The sequence below is a fragment of the Tamandua tetradactyla genome, chromosome 13, assembly GCF_023851605.1.
Source record: "Tamandua tetradactyla isolate mTamTet1 chromosome 13, mTamTet1.pri, whole genome shotgun sequence".
NCBI lineage: Eukaryota > Metazoa > Chordata > Mammalia > Pilosa > Myrmecophagidae > Tamandua > Tamandua tetradactyla.
The window spans coordinates 57,234,804-57,254,551 of NC_135339.1; the positions used below are offsets into that span (position 1 = coordinate 57,234,804).

General features: G+C 37.2%; 1 protein-coding gene across 8 annotated transcripts in view; it reads left to right on the forward strand.

Annotated features, from left to right (window-relative positions):
• CC2D2B (coiled-coil and C2 domain containing 2B) overlaps nt 1-19,748 on the forward strand; it is a 153,673-nt gene that overhangs the window by 129,523 nt on the left and 4,402 nt on the right. For all 8 annotated transcript variants that reach the window (XR_013161646.1, XM_077125557.1, XM_077125562.1 and 5 more), the window contains 8 exons: nt 1,487-1,669; nt 1,836-2,033; nt 4,121-4,210; nt 9,345-9,458; nt 11,320-11,454; nt 11,824-11,946; nt 17,161-17,219; nt 18,615-18,792. Coding sequence is in view for 7 of the 8 variants with exons in the window: in XM_077125557.1 (XP_076981672.1) it covers nt 1,487-1,669; nt 1,836-2,033; nt 4,121-4,210; nt 9,345-9,458; nt 11,320-11,454; nt 11,824-11,946; nt 17,161-17,219; nt 18,615-18,792 (1,080 nt within the window). In the remaining variant the exon portion in view is untranslated. The remainder of the gene's footprint in view (nt 1-1,486; nt 1,670-1,835; nt 2,034-4,120; nt 4,211-9,344; nt 9,459-11,319; nt 11,455-11,823; nt 11,947-17,160; nt 17,220-18,614; nt 18,793-19,748) is intronic.

The following is a 19,748-nucleotide window of genomic DNA, read 5'->3' on the forward strand; positions in this document are numbered from 1 at the left end:
TATATCAAATACTGAAGATTCAAAAATGAATTTTCTACCTCAAGGAGTTCACTGTTTGTGGGAGGAAACTAATATTTTAGTACAAAGTGAATATACAATAATGCTGTCACAGAGGCATGAGAGAAGTACCGTGTGGACATATAGTAGGAGTACCAAACTCCTCCTGGGTTTGGGAGGAGGGGTAAGAGGGAAATAGGGAGAAAAATTGAAGGGTCAGTGAAGACTTTACAGAGGAGAAAACTTTTTAATCATGTCCTTAAAGATGAGTAGAGGAATTTTTTTTCAAGCAAATAATGGCATGTGATTCAGAAGGAATCAGCTGTGTATCAGTTAGGCCTACATTTGACTATAAACAGAAAAAAATGACTAAGTGGCTGAAAAAGATAAAGAATCTATTTATTTCACTTAAAAAGAAGTCCAGATGTCAGTGCAGTAGATCCAAAGATATCATCAAGGGTCCAAGCCCTTTCTGTCTTTCTGTTCCATTGTCCTTATCATGTGTCTGTCATCCTCATGGTTGCAAAATGATCACCACACCTCAGCACCATATCCATGTTGCAGGCAGAAGAAAGAAGGAACAGTGCCTGTATCAGAAAAAACAGCCACTTCCCCAGAAAACCCCAGCAGATTTCTATTTACATCTTATGTATGTGACTTGTTCTCTCCACTCCACTGCCGTCATGTTACCATCTAAAACTTTTGGTAAGAAAGGAGATAACAGATGTTAGGTAGGAGAGTAGAAGTGTCTACATAATGTGACACAATCAGGAGGGAGCATGTTGCAAAGATAAGAGCTGCAAATAAAGAGCCATAGGGATCTAAGTGTTTGGGGATATAGGACTTTCCACATTTGTAAATTCTTGGAAACACTTTTCAATCTTAGGCCAGACTGTAGGACAGAGAGGTAATTAAGAGTGTGGCCTTTAGAGGTGGACAAACTTAGGTTGTAATCCTGGCTGTACTTCTCATTGGTTGGGTGATGTTGCATAAATTACTTAAAATTTCTGAGCCTAAGTTTTCTTATCTGTAAAATGGAGATAAAAACAACATCTATCTTATTAATTTCATATGATCTATATTAAGCTATGGATGCACAATGCTTTCCATACATATGTCCTTCCTGTTATTATTTTTTTTTCATTTTTAGACTCAATGCAAAATGTAATACAATCATTTAGCATCTTCACTGAGTCTGAGTTGATTTTTCTAACAGCTGTTATATCTCTGGTATAATAACTTGCTTCCTCATTTCATCTCTTTCTTACACCTGTACTCTCCTGTTAGGCAGAGAGCCAAGGTATGGAGGCTGACTGAACAAATAACCTTGGAGAACCCAAACTTCCTTGTGCAAATGCATAGCAGTATCAGCATGCATTCATGCAAGCCTTTTTCCTCCTGTGGAATGTACTGAGTTGGGCTTCGTAATATATTCAATGGAAGTTTATTTTCATTATGCATAATCTATTGAATTGATATCTTATTTCAGATTAATGGAACATTTCAAGTAAATATTCCACCAGTTTTGCTTGGGTATACTTGGAGTAAGACTTATGTGTCTCCTAAAGAAGATTACAATGGGCAAAATTTAAAAGAATGTACCTTTTTAAATTTTTTTGCTACTCTTGAGCCTCAAATATCATATGTTACCTGTAATCCAGAACTAGATAAGGTAGGTTTTACATTGATTTACTTTCATAGATAGCCTCAAAGATGTATAAACCATTTAAATAAGCAATAATAATAATTACAAAGCTGGCAAAAATAAACATTGGTTCTTGATACGTTCCTGTGGAACAATATAGTACAATGTTGAAATATTTTAAATTTGATTTTAGTTTTCAGATCAAATAGATATTTTGCAGAGAGCACAGATTTTTAAAAAAAATTGTAAGACATTGTTTCCCAACCGAAGGATTACAACTACTGTTTTTAATGATGAAGGGATACAGATCATAGTAACAAGATATATCAAAGCTTTAAATCCACCTCAACAACTTCTGGATATATTTCTTCATGATTCTAATGCAACACTTGTAAGTTATATTTATTTCTTAACTATTTTATTGAGATAAAATTCATATACCTATATATAATTCACCCATCAAAAGTGTACATTTCAATAGTTTTTAGTGCATTACAGAATTGTACAGCCATCACCACAATAAATTTTAGACATTCATCACTCCAAATGTATGTTTATTTTACCTTGTTTACTTTTTTTAAACTAACTTCAAGTGTATCTTTCTTGACAAAATTGTTTTTCCTTGAAAGAGAGTTTCATGAGACACCATCTATGTTGCACTGTGTCCTCCCAAACCCCAGATAGAAGAAAACATATCTTCTGATGCCATTAATTCTACCCACTTAGAGGAAAGAGTCTCTTATTCCACACCAGTACATGTGACTATACTGGCTTGACTTATCTTCTTCCAAACTTTGAAAAATGACACAGAAAAATTCCTTGGACTTCCAAGCAAAATAAAAAGTAATGCTCTTAAATAGGTTATGTCCTAAGGATTGTTTCTCACAGGACTACTTCTCAGTGTACATGGGAGTGAAGAAAATATTTTGCTTCATAAACTGCCAACCCAACACCTCCCACCTCATCTCTATGTGTCTCTGTAGATATCTGTTTACCAGCTGAGAAAAGAGATGCATGCTCAAAATTAAATTTCCTGTTAAATGAAGATTTATTCATATGCTCAAAAGAGCATATAATTCCTCTACTTTGAGAAAGGAAAATAGGACAACAGAAATATGTCTTCCTTTTAAGAAAGAAAAAGCTTAGATTTAAGAGTTTCTGTGAAGAATTGCTTATCCCTTTTATTTATTCAGGTTCCATCCAGCTAATTGCCTCTCCTCAGAATATTTATACAATTTGTGAATTATAAAGTTCACTTAGCTGAACTTTTTTTTATTATTAATTAAAAAAAATTAACTAACACAACATTTAGAAATCATTCCATTCTACATATGCAATCAGTAATTCTTAATATCATCACATAGATGTATGATCATCATTTCTTAGTACATTTGCATCGATTTAGAAAAAGAAATAGCAAGACAACAGAAAAAGAAAATGATAATATAGAGAAAAAAATAAAAATAAAAAATACAAAAAATATATATATATATATAAAAAAACTATAGCTCAGATGCACCTTTGCTGAACTTTTAAAGCTAAAATCAAAAGGCATCATGTAGAACTTTTGCTACACCCTGCTTTTCCTTTATGTGTTTCTTCCTGCCTATGTTTTCTGGAACCCAATATCCAACATTTCACTTCATCTTTTTTTAATATATAAATTCTAGCTCCTTTGCTTGTCAAGGGTCATGAACTATGTTTAATTAGTTGCAGGAATTCGGAAAACACAACCTATGTAGGAAATCATAATAATGCGTAAATTGCAGCTATTGCAAATCAATTAAGATGTTAAACTTTCTGTATTAACTCATTTGTTTATTTGTGTTCCTGTCTTCTTCCAGACCTTAGTCTAATTCCTCATCTCCATTTTTTTGGGGAAAAGAACATAGTATAACTTCTGTTGTTTGAGAAAACAAGCTGCACTACTCTCCTGCTGCTGCAGCAGTTTATATTAATAAAAATAATTCTACTTTGAACCTTTCTAAAAGCAAATCAAACTATTGTTATTCTTTAACAATTTGTTATTCAAAATTTGTTATTCAAAATTTTTTTCTGAATTTTGATATATTTTTGATAAATGTGTAATGTATAATGTTTAAAATTTTAATAACTAATTATAATAAAATATTATGGTTAACATGCAGGCTCTGGAATCAGGTCAACTTGGGCTCAATACCAGAGACTCAACATATTATATTAACTGTGTGACACTGAACAAGTTATTTTAGCACTCTAAGCTTGTTTCCTCTTAAAAACAAGAATAAAAATAGTGTCAGATGCATGGGTGGTTCAGTGGTAGAATGTTCGCATTCCATGTAGGATAGACCTGGGTTTGATTCCCGGACCATGCACCCCCCAAAAAATAGTGTCTATTTCATAGGCCTATTGGATGCAGTAGTGAGATAATGCATATAAAACACTGTGCTTGGTAATAAGCATGTAATATGCACTCAGTAAATGTTAATGTCATTCCAGGACCTCATTGCTCGATTTGTATCTTTGATTCCTTTTATGCCTCATACATGGAATGAAAATGATGATTCTGATATATGGATGACATCAGAGGTAATAAGTTACATTTTATAATTGAAATATAAATTATATTTCAATATAATAGTCTTTCTTATTTGCTTATCTTTTTAAACATTTTTCTCGTGAAATATAATATACAGAAAAGTGATAAGTTTCAAAGTTCAGCTTAAGAATAGTTATAGAGAAAATTTCTAAGTATAATATGGGTTACAGTTCCACAGTTTCAGGAATTTTCTTCTGGCTGTTCTAGATACACTAGAAACTAAAAATATATATTTATATAATGATTCAGTAGTGATAATCATTTGCTAAATCCTAACATCTCTGTTACAACTCCTCCCTCTCATTTGATCATTTTCTCAATCCACGGATACTTGACCAATGACATTCTAACTTCTTCATGTTGAAAAGGGGTGTCAACATTATGGGGTAGGGGAATTCAACTGGTTTATGTTCTGGGAGAGACTGGTACCTCCAAGTTTCAGGGCTTACCTGGTGTAGGAACAATCTGGAGGTTTTAAGTTTCTGAAAAATTAACTTATTAAGTAAAAATTGTATAGAGTCTTAGATAGAGCCCTGGGTTTTCTTTAGGGTTTTCAGGAATACTGTTAGTTGGAGCTTGGCATACCATGACAATTTGTAATATCTGGCTGAAGCTTTCATAAGAGTAGCCTCCAGAATGACCTCCTCACTCTGTTTTAAATCTTTTAGCCATTGAAACCTTATTTTGTTACATTTCTTTTCCCCCTTGTGATCAAGAAGCTGTTCTCAATCCATGGTACCAGGTCCAGGCTCATCCTTGGGAGTCATGTCCCACATTGCCAATGAGACTTACATACCTGAAAGTCATGTGTCACACATGGGGAAGAGTAATTAGTTTATTTGCAGAGTTTGGTTTTGAAACAGAGAAAGATCACATCTGAGCAACAAACAAGGTTCTCTGGGGGTGACTCTTAGTTGTGTTTCTAAGTAGGCTTATCTTATTTGCTTTTCTTTTTATTTATTTATAATTTTTATCCTATATTTTTTGTGAAAAAGAATATATAGACAAAAAAGCAATAAATTTCAAAGCACAGTACAACAATTAGTTGTGGAACAGATTTTAGAGTTTGATATGGGTTACAATTCCACAATTTTAGGTTTTTACTTCTAGCTGCTTTAAGATACTGGAGACTAAAAGAAATATCAATATAATGATTCAGCAATCATACTCATTTGTTAAACCCTACCTTCTCTGTATAACTCCACCATCACCTTAGATCTTTCTCCCACTCTTTAGCGATATTTGGGCTATACCCATTCTAACTTTTTCATGTTGGAAGGGTCTATCACTAATGTGAGATAGGTGGATGGAACTAGGTATTGTTCTGGAGAGACTGGTCCCTCTGCATTTCAGGACTTATCGGATCTAGGGACCCATCTGGAGATTGTAGATTTCTGGAAAGTTACCAAAGTGCATGGAATCTTTGTAGAATCTAATATAATGCCCTAGGTGTTCTTTAGGAATGGCTGGAATGGTTTTGATTGAGGTTTGGCAAGTTATAATAGGTAGCAATGTCTAACTGAAGCTTGTGTAAGAGTGACGTCCAGAGTAGCCTCTTAACTCTATTTGAACTCTCTCAGCCAGTGATACCTTATTTGTTACACTTCTTTTCCCCCTTTTGGTCAGGATGGTATTGTCAGTCTCATGGTGTGAGGGCCAGGCTCATCCTGCGAATCATCTCCCATGCCTCCTGGGAGACTTTCACCCCTGGATGTCCTGTCCCACATAGGGGGAAGGCAATGATTTCATTTGTAGAGTTGGGCTTAGAGAGAGAGAGGCCACATGTAAGCGACAAGAGAGGTCCTCCAGAAGTAATTCTTAGGAATACCAGTAAGTAGACTAAGCTTCTCCACTACATACATGGCTTCACAAGAGCAAACCTCAAGATCAAAGACTTGGTGCAGTGATTTGGGTGTCCCTAATGTTTGACACAGTATCAGGGTTTTCCCCATTGGTAAAGTTTAATAAAAAAAAAATAGAAATAATTTTCCTCCTATCCCTCAAAGGACTTTGTTAATACTTTTTTATTATCTACTTAATATACCCTGGGATGTGTGCAGGCATTATCTTAAGCTATACAGGATTAAAGGCCCTTATTCTTAGTCTGGGCTCCCTGTGTTTCTGTTGTTTAAATGAGCTATCCAGACTGGTTGAGTTATATTATGTGCTATAGAAAATTTAAGTTCTGGACAAAATAAATCTTTCTTCCTTTGGTCTCAAAGAGTAGATGAGGTTCTAAAATGTAGACAGTGTTTTCCTTTCCCCTGTATTCTGAATTACTTTAACCCTGACCTGATCAGCTTCATTCTTATCTCTAAATACCAGGTTATAAATGAGACCATACAATATTTGCTCTTTTGTTGCTGGCTTATTTTGCCTCACCAAATGTCCCACAGGTCCATTCATAATATTGCATGCCTCACAACTTCGTTCCTTCTTATAGCCACCCACTGTTCATTCATATGTATACACCATTGTTCACCAATGTACTATCCAGTCAGTCCATCCTTTGGCCACCTGCATTCATTGGGCATCATGTATAATGTCCAAAGTCAACAGTCCATTAACGCTCTCAATTCTAGCTAATTTCATTGCTCCCAAGAGAAAGATAACCAATAAACACACCCTCTCAAATAGAAAATCTAAGCCTCCCTTTAACTCTTGTCCTTCCCCCTATTATTTACCACTGGTGTTGCTGTGGTACTGTTGCTGTTTTCCTGTTAAACATAGCCCAAAGTATGCAATTATCTTTTAAGGAAGACTTTTTAAAAATATTATGCACTTGGGTTGTAATTTGCCTCATGAAATTTTAAAGCGTTGAATAATTTTATGCATCATTTTCAGTTTTATAACAACCTATGGAAATAATTCAAATAAACTCAAAAAGGTGCTATTCATTCTAGACTCTTCTAATACTATATGAACTAATCAGAATGTCTTCAGGGGCATTATGATCCTGCAGAGCACTGAAAGAGGCTGAGTTAAAAATAACCATCTAGGCCAATACTAGTAACCTGAGTCCATCCCCCACTCCACCCCCAAACAAGACCCATAACCAACAGGTTATTGCAGGTTTGGGATTCTGCTTGACTAATGTCTTCCCATTGACATGAACTTTTTGACTGTGGAATACTTATGAATGTATAGCTGATTAAATTGTCACAAGAGTTATTTTCTCATACCTAATATGCAGTAACCAGAACCACCTTCCACCCTATTCTAAAAATCCTCTTTAAGTATTTAACTCCATAAATACTTTTCCAATTCTTTGAAATGATTTTTCTTTCCATTGAGTTAACAAGCTCTGCATATTTAACATTTTGAGAAAAATGATTCCTTACAAAAACTGAGCCTCCAATTCAGGGGAGGTGTAACTAAGAGATATTAGTGATTCAGTTATATGGCCTAATTACAATCATCATGTTTTATTTGGGATTCAGATGTCACTGTATATTCAAGCACCTACGAATTTATAAACATAAGTTTTCCACACATTTTTAAAACTACACTAAAATTTGGACATGTGAACCATATTAAAATGAACATTATTTCTTAAAATATATTTTAATGTGTATTCTTATTTGATAGCAACTGAAAATATATCAAATTTCAGAAAAACCCTGTTCCAAATTGCTTAGCCAATTCCAAGTGTGGGTAATTTTTTGGTAAATTGTCCCCATATATTGAAGCAAAGTGAACAGGCAAAGAAAATGATCAAGCCATAACCACTTTTTCTAATGTTCTCCCCCAAATTCTCATCCCACCAAGCTGTGGAGGAGTTAGGAGGAGTGGAGTATTTAGAAAGAATATGGGCTTTGGGGCTAAACCAACCTGAGTACAAATTCTAATTATAAATAAATAAAAATAAGTTATTTAACTTCTTGCAACCTCTATTTTCTCATGTTTATCATACAAGAATTTTAAAAGAACTGAATGAAGTAACATATCTAAAGCATCTGGTACTCAGAAAAAGTTAGTTTCCTCCTCTTATCCACCTCCCTCCTCTTCTTATGAAACCCAGTTTAGGGAGATTCCTTAGCCTGACATTGAAGACTGGTGATATTCTGCCCTTGGCTCTCCTATTCACACTTTTCTTTCAGGAGGGCCTCCTTGCCATCTTCCCTAACCCCCAATCCTAACCATCAAGCTGGTCACACCAATTGGTAAAACACTGAAATGCCTCCATACTAATTAGTAAGTAGTCATTGCCATGTGAGCCTCCAGGCTCTGCACATCTCATGCCCATGCCCCATCTCCCTGGCTACACATCTCCTTCTCTGGGATTATAATGGAGTGGAGAGCATCTTGTTGATGTAAATAGTGCAGCTGATACTCAGCAACAACGGATTGTTCCCACATATACATTTGGGTTCATGTAGCCAACTCTTTTAAATTTGCAAGCCAAACCAGGAATCCAGATTTTTATGTGAAATTTCCCAATTATATTTTTAACATTCTGGGGATCAAACAAAACACAACTGTAAACTACAACTAGGCCATAAACCACCAGTCTTCTGTCCACTGCATTTTTCCTCTCCTGCTACCAATGCTATACTAGACACCCTGTATTTGATCTTTTATATCCAGGTCTCTGCTAACTCTTTCAGTTTAAGAAGTTTCAATCACTCTTCTTAATTGTGTTCCAACACATATGTCACCCTCTTCTTGACTTAAGGAACTCAGCTATATTTCTGATACAGGATAGAGTGTAGCTCCATTGACCAAAACACTGTGTGATTTCCTATCAGATGAGGTTCTTCAAAATACCAGTTCATTGGTCCCTGTTTGCCTTGGGCAGTTGAATGTTTATCCTAAACAAAAAAGCCCTATTTTTGAATAGAAATGATTCGGTCACTACACACAATAACCACATTAAGTGTCCCATAATAAAGGTGACCCCACTGTTCCAAGTCAATGTTCTCTTCTTCTAATGTCCTAATGGTTTATCAGGGCAAAAGAAGCCAGAGTTTTTCACATTGCTATCATCTCAGTGACCTGATTAAAAAAACATGTGTTTGAAATTGGAGAGAGTAGTAGATAGACTCTAAATCTGTTGGATGCTTGCATTACTCAATTCCCTTTTCCCCTCTTTTCATCCTTAATGTTGCATTTATTTTGCCTTAGCGCTGCATCAGTTTGGCTGTTGGAAATAAAGAAGAGCATGCCATACTTCTTTGCAATTTCTTTCTGTATTTTGGAAAGAGAGCCTTGGTTCTTCTGGGAACCTCACCATTGGAAGTAAGTGCTACAGTTAATATTTATAAAAAGTGCAAGCAAAATTAAATCAGATTTCAGCTGCGAGTTTAAAAGATTTCAACCCCAAGTTTTCATCTTTTCACAAGCTAATTAAGAATTTCATGGGCAAACAATTAAATTTTCTGCAATGTAAGGAATTAGTTCCTTTTGTTTTACTCCTCTCTAAAATAATACTAATAAGAGTACTATTTGATACAGCTACTTGGAATATTGAATAACATAGTATGTGCAAGGCATTGAGAACAGCACCTTGCAAATGGAAACTACTCAATAAAACGGGTGGTGGTGCTGGTAGTGGTTATTTTAGTGATAGTGGTAGTGGTGGTTGTCATTGTCATCATCATCATTATATGTTTCTTAAACAATATTTATGATCTTTAAGAAATACAGCTCTCCACTTTCCATTGCCCCTGTTTTTAATCTACGGAGAAATGGATCAGAAATTCATGCTTACCTTAAAATTTTTTATTTAATTTATATACTACTGCTCCCTTCATACCTTCAGAAATCTGCCCCCTTTTGACTATTTCTTGCACTATCTTAAATATCTTGACAAGTACCACCATTGCCTTATGGTTTTTGTCATGGTCACTTATTTAACTATTTTCCCTCAAGATATCTTATTATTTCTGTGTTGAGTTTGTTAGCTAAAAGCCTGTGGTTAATTTCCCAAATGATTACCTGCTGTAGGTTTAGGTGCCAATAGATGGCAGTAAGCTGTCAACAATATTTCAGCAAACTTGCATATGTACCTGTGAGCCTACACCTTTAGAAACAGCAGTTCATGCTTGCAATTCAGGGGCACTGGTGAGGTGAAGCCCTTTTCTTTACTGTAAAAAGACAGGCACAGTAATAAAGAGCAAGAGCCCTGGATTAGGTAAACCAGGCTACACAGCCAAGTGTTAAGACCTATGGGTTTAGGGCCAGACGTGTTCAAAAGCCTGCAAGGCCATTTACTAACTGTATGATCTCAGTCATATTTCCTTCTTTGAGCCTCAGGATCTCCTCACAAAACAGGAATAATGCCATTTACTGTTAGCCTGGACAAGCCCCTTAACCTCTGATTCTTCATCTGAAAGAATCATCTTCATAAATAACCATCCCTCTCTTTTAAAGTGAATTAAATGAGAAAATTAGTGTGAATGCCCTGCACAGTGCCTGGTAAATATAAGAGCTCAATAAATGTTAAATGGTCTTTTTCTATTTATCTAATTATTATTACCTGGATTTTTTATCTTTGCTAAGAAAGTTTTACTCTACAAAAGGTAAGTGTAGAGCAAATAATAAAAAAAAAAAATGAGTATTTCTCAAACAGTTCTTCTGTATACTTTCTCTCTAGCTTCTAATTCCAAAGCTTGTTCTCAGACTTGATTTGTCACCTTTTTATGTCATTTTTTTTTTCAAAGCCCTAAGCCTGTCTCCATTCCCTAACTGCATGTGATGGTTCACCCTCAGTCTCCCAGTATAGCAGCGTGAGCATATATGGCACTTTTGTGTGAATTAGACAAAGGTATCCTTCTGTCAAAATACTTTAGGCACTATCTCTTGGGAAATCTTCATAACATACTGACTTTGATAGAACAACTTATTTCCTTACCATAAAGGCACACCCTACAGGACCATGTATGGCAGCATGGGTCTGAAATTTTCATCTGAATCCTCATGCTAATCCAGGCCTAAGGATTTCTGTGGTTTGGGGTTTTGTTTTTGTTTCTTTAAATAAAAGCCTAAAACGTCTTTCAGAAATCAAAAATGTCACATACTTACCTTATAATTTCCATATACAGAAATGAGTTAAACCAGTCATCCATCAAAAACGACTTTAAATTTTTTCATCACATAGGGACACGTGGCTTATGTATTAACTCAAGAAACTGATGAATATTTGCTTTGGAATCCACTGAGTGGACAATGTCATAAGCAGTTTGACCCATTTTGTCCCTTACAAAGTGTAGACTGTTTGTTTGATGATGGAAATGTAAGTATATGGGGAAAAAATGTTATTTTAGTTCTCAAAAAGTCAAACCAGTGCTTCTCCACAATAGCTATGCATTAGAATCACCAGAAGAGCTTTGAAAAAAAATCAGAGTCTCTGAATATGGGTCCTGTATTTCAGTCTTTTATCTCTAGCTTCCAGGTGATTCTGTAGTGCTTCCAGGGTTAAGAACCAATGAGCAATCTAATGTTGACATAACCCTGGAATCTCTCTACCTCCTGCGTCATCACCTTCCTTGACTTCTGCCACTTTGTTGGGTATTAAAACTGTGAACTTTTGCTCTCTGCTTGCCAGCCATAGGCCTTGTGCTGCTATAGGCCTACACTGATTTTAGGTTAATATTTTCTATAGGTCTGGTTTAATATTCAACAAAATAATGCACCAATGTCTGTACATTTTGACTATTCAAAGGAAAGTTTCTGGAAACAGTTCCTTCCAAAAAATTTCCAAGGGATGAAAGCACAAAGCGTACAGGTAAATCATATTTTTCAAGGTGTGTCTATGACAGTTGTCATTGGTTCTAGTCCCGGCTTACTTGGGTGGACAGGTCCTGTTATGTTTAAATAGCTGATTCTTATTGAATTATTTGGCAAATGTTAATAAGAAACTAGGTTTCTCTGCCATCCAGCCCATGTTTGGTTTACTCTGGTCATTCTCCTCTACCTGCAGAAAAGGAAAATTACAAAGCAACTATCATCTCAAATGTGAATTTAAATTTTAATATAAAACTTTAATATTTTTTATCATAAAGTATTCAAGATAGTGTAGTAAATTCTTACTTTGACCTAGTAGTCCTTCTGCTCCATATCTATGGCAATGATAAAATCTAAAAAACATAAAGGATTGTCTGGTCTCCATACCATGATAGCTATTGCATGAACTAGAAACAGAACAGAAACACTAGCAGTTAGTGGAGCTGAAGCAGCTGTGGCCGCAAAATCTGAAAATGCTTCCTGAATGGATGGGAACCAGAGCCAGTCTCACTTTTTGAAGCCACGGACTGGGATAGAACTCCTCTAATCCCATATTTTGAAAGAAGATGGGGGCAGTGGGTAGGGCAGGGAGGGGCTCCTGCAGACTCGCTGGCTAGGGTTGTAGCACTAAAAATGCTAGGAGGCGGGATACCAAAGCACAGCCCTTAGACAAGGAACCAACTTAATCACCAGATGGCTCTGCTAGTGGGTCACTTTTGCCTCTGGACCATATTGACAGCTGTTTCTGGCTTGAGAACCTTAAGATAGGAAATGCAGGCAATTGCAAAACCCAGAAACTAGGAGCTGTGAGCCCACAGAGAAAGAGAGAGAGGATAAAAGAAATAGAATAGAAAAAATAAGCAAAATACTATTCATAGAAGTAGGAACTCAAATGCTCAACCTCACATGTAATCAAGGAAATAAAATTTAAAATAATGATATTATTTCATATGCATAAGATTGGCAAAACTTTTAAAAATGTATATTCATACCAAGTGTTGGCAAAGAGGCAGAAAAGTGGTGGGAGCATAAATTGCTATAAACATTTTGGAAAACAGTATGATGGTATCTGGTAAAGCTGAAGATATTCAACCTTTAATCCACCAATCCAACTTTAATCCACCAATCCAACTTCTAAGTATATACCCTAGGGGGACTTATATACATATGCACAGGCAGACAAGTACAACAATGTGCATTTTTAGAACTGCTTCAAATAGCAAAAATTTTGAAACAGTTCATCAACAACAAAATGAATACTTGAGTACTCATACAATGAAATCTTAAAATAATAATGCAGTAGAAATAATGTATGAACTAATTTAACATAGTTCCCAACTTGGCTGTGCATCAGATTCTCTAAGGATAGAACCCACACGTGTTTTTTTAAAGCCCTGGGATGATTCCATTGTACAGGCAAAAGTTGACTTAGAGCCATGCATGTCACTGTAGATGAATGTTAAAAAATAAAATGTGAGGCAAAATAAGGGAGATGTGGAATGGGACATACAGTACAAAACCATTTACATGACAGTACAACAGTGGCTCAGTGGCAGAATTCTCGCCTGCCTTGCCGGAGACGCAGGTTCAATTCCTGGTGCCTACCCATGCAAAAAGAAAACAAACACACTAAAAAAACATTTACAAGGGGCTTGAAAACTACATATTATTTATGAATATATAGATATATAGCAATAGTCTAAAACATTCCTGGGAATGATAATACCAAATTCAGGTATGCAGAGGACTAAAAAGAACAGGAATGAGATCACGAAGCAGTATACAGAGTACTTCAAGTTTATCTGTAATGTTTTACTTTTTTTTTTTTTGCATAGGCGGGCACTGGGAATAGAACCCAGGTCTCTGGCATGGCAGGCAAGAACTCTGCCTGCTGAGCCACCATGGCCTGCCCTGTTTTACTTATTTTGAAAAAAAATTAAAACGAATATGAAAGAATGCAAAGAGTAGATATAGCTGGATGGTAGGTATGTTGGGTGGATTCTCATTGCATTATCCTGTCTGTTTGCCTGTGAATTTGAGACAGTTCACAATAGCAAAAAAGAATGCATGGTTCGTGGAAGAAAAAATCAAACAAGACCAGGGCTTATAAAGTGAGAGAGTTTCTCTCCCTTTCAACATCATTTTCCTACTCCCTAAGAAATAACCAGTCACTAGGTTTTTGTGCATCTTTTTAGATATTCTCCATGCACCTGCAAGCATGTGAGCATATTTTTATATTTCCTGTTTATAAAAGTCATTTTGAAGAAGGGGAAATGTGCTTTTTACTCTTGAATGAATCACATCAACCGCATCCATAGTCTTTCTTCCTTTCCCATCCCACAACTGTGACTATGATCTATGTGAGAATGAACTATTTAGAGATGAGGGTTTTTGTTGTTGTTTAATATTTCACCATTCTTTTTTTCATTCAGGTAATTTTCAGTGCTATGAGTCAGCACTATGTTAGATGTAGGTACCACAAGGAAAAAGACAGACATGTCTCAGTGTTCTTGGAACTTGTGTTTTAAAGGAAGAAACAGGGGAGGGAAGTAATTGCAGTGAAATGATAAATGCTATAGCAGAACAAGTGAATGTGCTTTGGGAGTACACTGCAGGAGAACTTGAGGGGAGAAAGAGTTGCAGGAGCTTTCTGGAAGATAGTGATAAGCAAGCTGGGTCAGGAAAGGTGAATAGGAGCTGGCGTAGATGAAAAGCGGGGAATAGAATGATCCCAGCAGAGAGTAGGAACAGTGGGTGCAAGGCCTGCTGAGGCAAGAAGATGCCAATTAAGGAGCTTATGGACCAGTTTGGCTGCTGCCAGGGAGTGAGCAGAGATGAGCTGAGTTGTGAGCAGAGTCCTGGTAAGAATTTAGCCTTCATACTCAGGGCGATCAGAAACCAACATCACTAAATTAAGGGTTGCCATCATCAAAATCTGTCTTGAAAAGCCATTCTGGCTGAGGATAGAAACTAAAGCTCTGCCGTATTTTATATAAATATAAAACACATAGTTGCCTTAGAGTTGTATCTCTCTACTGATTTCTTCCCTGTGTGTAAAGGGCCCTTAATGTTTCATCTTGCCACATACATCCCAGAATAAACCACTGTGAACACAGTCTGTAACACACAATTGAGAACATAGATTGGAGTGTGCTTGATGAGAATGTGGATACTCCTAAAGGGGTTTACCTGGGAAACCCTCTTGAAGTTTTGAAGTACATGAGTTCCAAGAAAGAAAGGAAGGAAGGAAGGAGGGAGGGAGGGAGGGAGGATCTTTTCCAGAAAAGGGAATAAAAAGTGGACAAATATCCCATAAATGTTTTGAATCAATATAACTCAGGCTGACAAGACCCCTCTTTTTCAGGCTTGAAGGTATCCTAAATAATCTGTAAGAGTTGAGGGGAAGGGAGTGGTGATTGGCAACAATCAGGGAATTCATTCTACCTCTCCTATCTGAGATAGCTGCTGACCCCCACAACTTGACGATGGAGTCAGTATTCCTCTTTATATACTAACTCTATCTCCTGCTATACTCTTATTGTGGAGAAACTCCCTGTGTCTGAAACCATTCTCTAATCTAGTGGTTCTCCAACTAAGGCATACCTCAGAATCATCTGGAGGGCATCTTGAGAAACAGATTTCTGGGCCTCATCCCCTAAATTTCTGATTCAGTGGATGTATTAGTTTCCTGAGGCTGCCACGACCAGTACCACAATCTAGGTGTCTTAAAACAACAGAAATTTATTGTCTTACAGTTCTAGAAACTAGAAGTCCAAAGCAAGGTGTTGGTAGGGCTAAGTTCCCTCTGAAACCTGTAGGGGAGAATGCTTCCTTACCTCTTTCTAACCTCTGGTGGTTCACAACCAATCCTTGGTGTTCTTTAGCTTGAAACTGCAGCACTTCAATCTCTGCTTCCATCATCACATGTAATTCTCCCTTATGCCTGTCTGGGTCTCTTATCCCCTTCTTATAAGGACACCAGTCATGTTGAATTAAGGGTCCACCCTACTCCAGCATGACCTAATTTTAACTCAACTCATTGCATCTGCAATGACCCTATTTCTAAATAAGGTCACATTCACAGGCTGGGGTGGGGGGAGGGTGTATAGACTTCAATATATCTTTTTGGGGACACAATTCAATCTACCATGGCAAGTATGAGGGTGGGGCTGAGAATTTGCATTTTAAACACATTCCCAGGTCTGAAGTTGCTGTTTAGAGGACCATACTGTGAGAACCACAGGCTTAGTTATCACTTGACCGGCTGAGCCTTCTCAATCAATCCTGAACTACTCTTGGACTTAGAGGTCTATCAAGTGTTGTCTCCTTTTTGCACTGCCCTAATTCTACTCATAAGGGAAAAACATATGTCTCTGCCACTGTAGCTGCCTCTGTTCTTCAGACGATGGACATACACAAAGGAAAAACTGTCCAAACTCAGTCCACACTCTTATCCATGTGAGCCCTTGCATGGGGGAGGGAAAGCAGAGTGTTAGGGGAGCTTGACAAATCTTCTCCTCTTTCCAGGTCTCTTGTCTAGAAGGGGAATGTGATAGAGCATTGCTCCTTGCTGCTGGAGCACAGGCTTGGAGACAGCGGAAATGGAAATGGACCTTGTGTGTGTGAGTGTGTGAGTGTGTGTATGTGTGTATATGCACGTACAAAGACCTGGTTGCTCCTTATTGAAATTGACAGAATACACAGTCAAGGAAGGGAGAGGACAAACCATGTTAACAGAGTAATGATCATAATATCTAATGTTTATTGAGTGTTCATTCTGTGCCAAGCTTTATATATATTACTTTATTTTAAAATCTTTACAAGAGCCCAGTAAAATAGGCTCTATTATCACCTGTGTTTTAGAAGCTAAATAATTTAGTCAAAGTTACACTGTAAGCGAAGAGACAAGTGTAACTATCAGAGATTTTATAGTATGTCAAATGCTTGTTTGAGTAAATTAATGGGGACAGCAGCTATGTCTTACCCCTGAAAAAGAATATCTACTTTTGTAACTCTATTCCGCCTCCTTTGCTGTGGCATGACGGTATTGCAGTCAAAGGCAATACTGTGATCTATGTTTTACATGTGATTGCATGTTTTTGCCACATGAGACTGGGTTGGGTTTCCTCTTTATTATACTAGCACTCCCGGAGGGACTGTGGTATAAAGATGGTACCATAAAGGCTTTCCTAACATTCACTTGCCTATATTTCAGCCTAAAGAAATAAAATATTCTGATACTAATAAAAGTATGGTAGAAGATCTAAAGAACAGGTATGATCTTTATTTACATGTTATGATTATCGCATTTTCTCCTTCACTTCTCATTCATCGATCTTTTAATCCTCTAACCTAGTCTCTCAAAATATCTGTTAGATTCAGCAACAGGAGCATGTAAAGGGAGACTGTAATAGTTTGTGCTATTGAATCATATGTTTCTTGGTACATGCACAGAAAAGCAGCCCCCCTGCCATCCCAGCACCCCTTGAAAGGAGAGTCTAAGTTATACATGGTTGCCCCTGGGAAACATACTGTTGAAAAGTTCTCAGTGCAAGTGCCTGTTGAGCCTACAGCAGTCATAATGCAGGAGCTAACATTTCTTGGAAGGACATGATGGTAAATGGTTCATGACTTGGGGAAAGGTAAAAATCCAAATTTGATGGTAGAAACATCATACTGCCACTCCTGGGCAACACCCCCTAAAGACACACACATCTATCACCTTTCATTCTCCCTCCCCCTTCCCCAGTCCTAATAAAAAAAGGAAGAAATTCATTAGAGAAATGGTCCTTAATTTCTGATTTTCATCAGAATTGTTTCTGAAACTAGACCAGACCAGAATTGTTGGATTACTATCTGGAGGTGAAGTACTTAATGAAGTCCTACAGGCAATACTGATGCATACCCCTCTCTGACACCTTCTGTGTAATGCAAGCTATGTATTTGCACTGTGATGTCAAAGAGGAGACTCCTGGCGGCTTCTTCTGTATAACACACTTGTTATGAATCAGTTACACAATCATCCTACATAGAGGGTCCCATCAAACAACCCACACTATGGCACCTTTCCATCCCTTGTCCAGCACAGCTCATCTCCTGGCAGTGTTCTAGGGGATGGGCATACAGGCAAAACTTCCTACTTTATGGAGCTTACATTCTGGTATGGGAAGTAGATCATCATACTTTCCAATCCAGTGCCTCATTTCCTCCCAACTTTGCTCAATGAGTTAGCTGATCTAATAAGCCCATCCCTGCTGATATCATCACAGGCCAGATATCTGAATCTTTGTAAAGTTAATTTCTAGGAAACACAATATTCCATGTCAAAGGAGGGTTTTGGAGCTGTAGGAATGTCAACCCCATAATAAGACTGCAGATGTTCTCAAATCACACCAAGTAGGCAGCTGCCTACACAGGTAACTTGGAAAACAGATGTGCCTTTGAGAGCTAATTACAAGCTACCCAGCAGGCTTCTTGCCTTACCAAACCAAACAAAATCCTCCTTCTCCCCAACTTGATTAATGCAAATGATGATAGACCCCCCTAACTATGGAAGTCTGATTTCCTCGGAAGTCTAAAAAACATCATTCTCATACTTGAATAAAAATAACAGAAATCTTATCACATTTATTAAATGAGTGGTAATTTGTCATAAAATCTTTGACTCAGGATTGAAAGAACTCTAAAATGTAAAATGATGGAATGGCGACCTAAACAGCCAACACGTTGGAATCGTCAGTGTACTTCTATTTTGAGGCAAATCCTCCCTAAGCTAGAACTTGGAACAGGAAGCGTTGTCTCATCTGAAGAAGAAAGTGAATTTGAAAAACTGCTGCAATTTTATTGGGTCTGTATGTGATTTAATGTATCAGTGACATTTGTTTTGTCTATGCTGTAATTGCCAGCTAATTGCAATCTTAAATATTCCTGCAATGTTCTTTATCTTGATCCTAGAAGATAGGGTGATGGCCTTAAAATGCATTTATTTATAGACCAAAAAATTTTAAATGTGGTGAACAACTATTAACAAGAAACACTGTATGACGTTTTCCTGCAGCCAGTCATATTTGTTATGATGTGTGAACTACAAATTTTGGGAAAAACATGTCCAGAAGGAAACTACCGTGCAACTATGATCTCTGGATGGTAGTAATAGATTGAATTCACTGCCCTTGGTTCTGGGCGAGAGGACTCTGGTCAAGCTTTAATATCTTCTATATACTAATTTCTCCCAAGTTTATACACTCAGCCTAGACCTCTCTTCCTGACCTCCACTCCTACATGTTCATCAGCCCATTCGACATATTCTTAGGTAATTAAAAGTCACCTCCAACTCAACAAGTCCGTAACCAAACATGGTGGGCATTCAGTACATTATTAAAGTGCACCTTTCCTTCCTCTCTCCTACCCCCAGCTCTGGGCAGCTCCTCACCTTCTCCCTCTGAGCTGGCCCAGTGGGTTTTTGGAAGCCACAGCTTCCCAAAAGTAAGATTCTTTCCCCCAACCAACCAAAAGACTAGCGCTGTCTTCTCGGGAAAACTCCTTGAGGGAAGGAAGGAAGTTCCTCCTGGGAGTTAAGGGACTGTGGATTTCAGTCCTTAGGCTGCCAGGGAGTGGTCTGCAGTCACTACTAATCATGAATAGGAAGTTTTCTGTTTTGTTTTGATTTGTTTTTAATAGAATTAGAGGTTAAACAAATAAGCAAAGCATAGTTGAATATAAATCAAGGTTAAATATGTAAAATTGGAGCATCTATGTAAAATTATCTGACTCTTTAATAATGCACAGTTGGCAATCATAAAC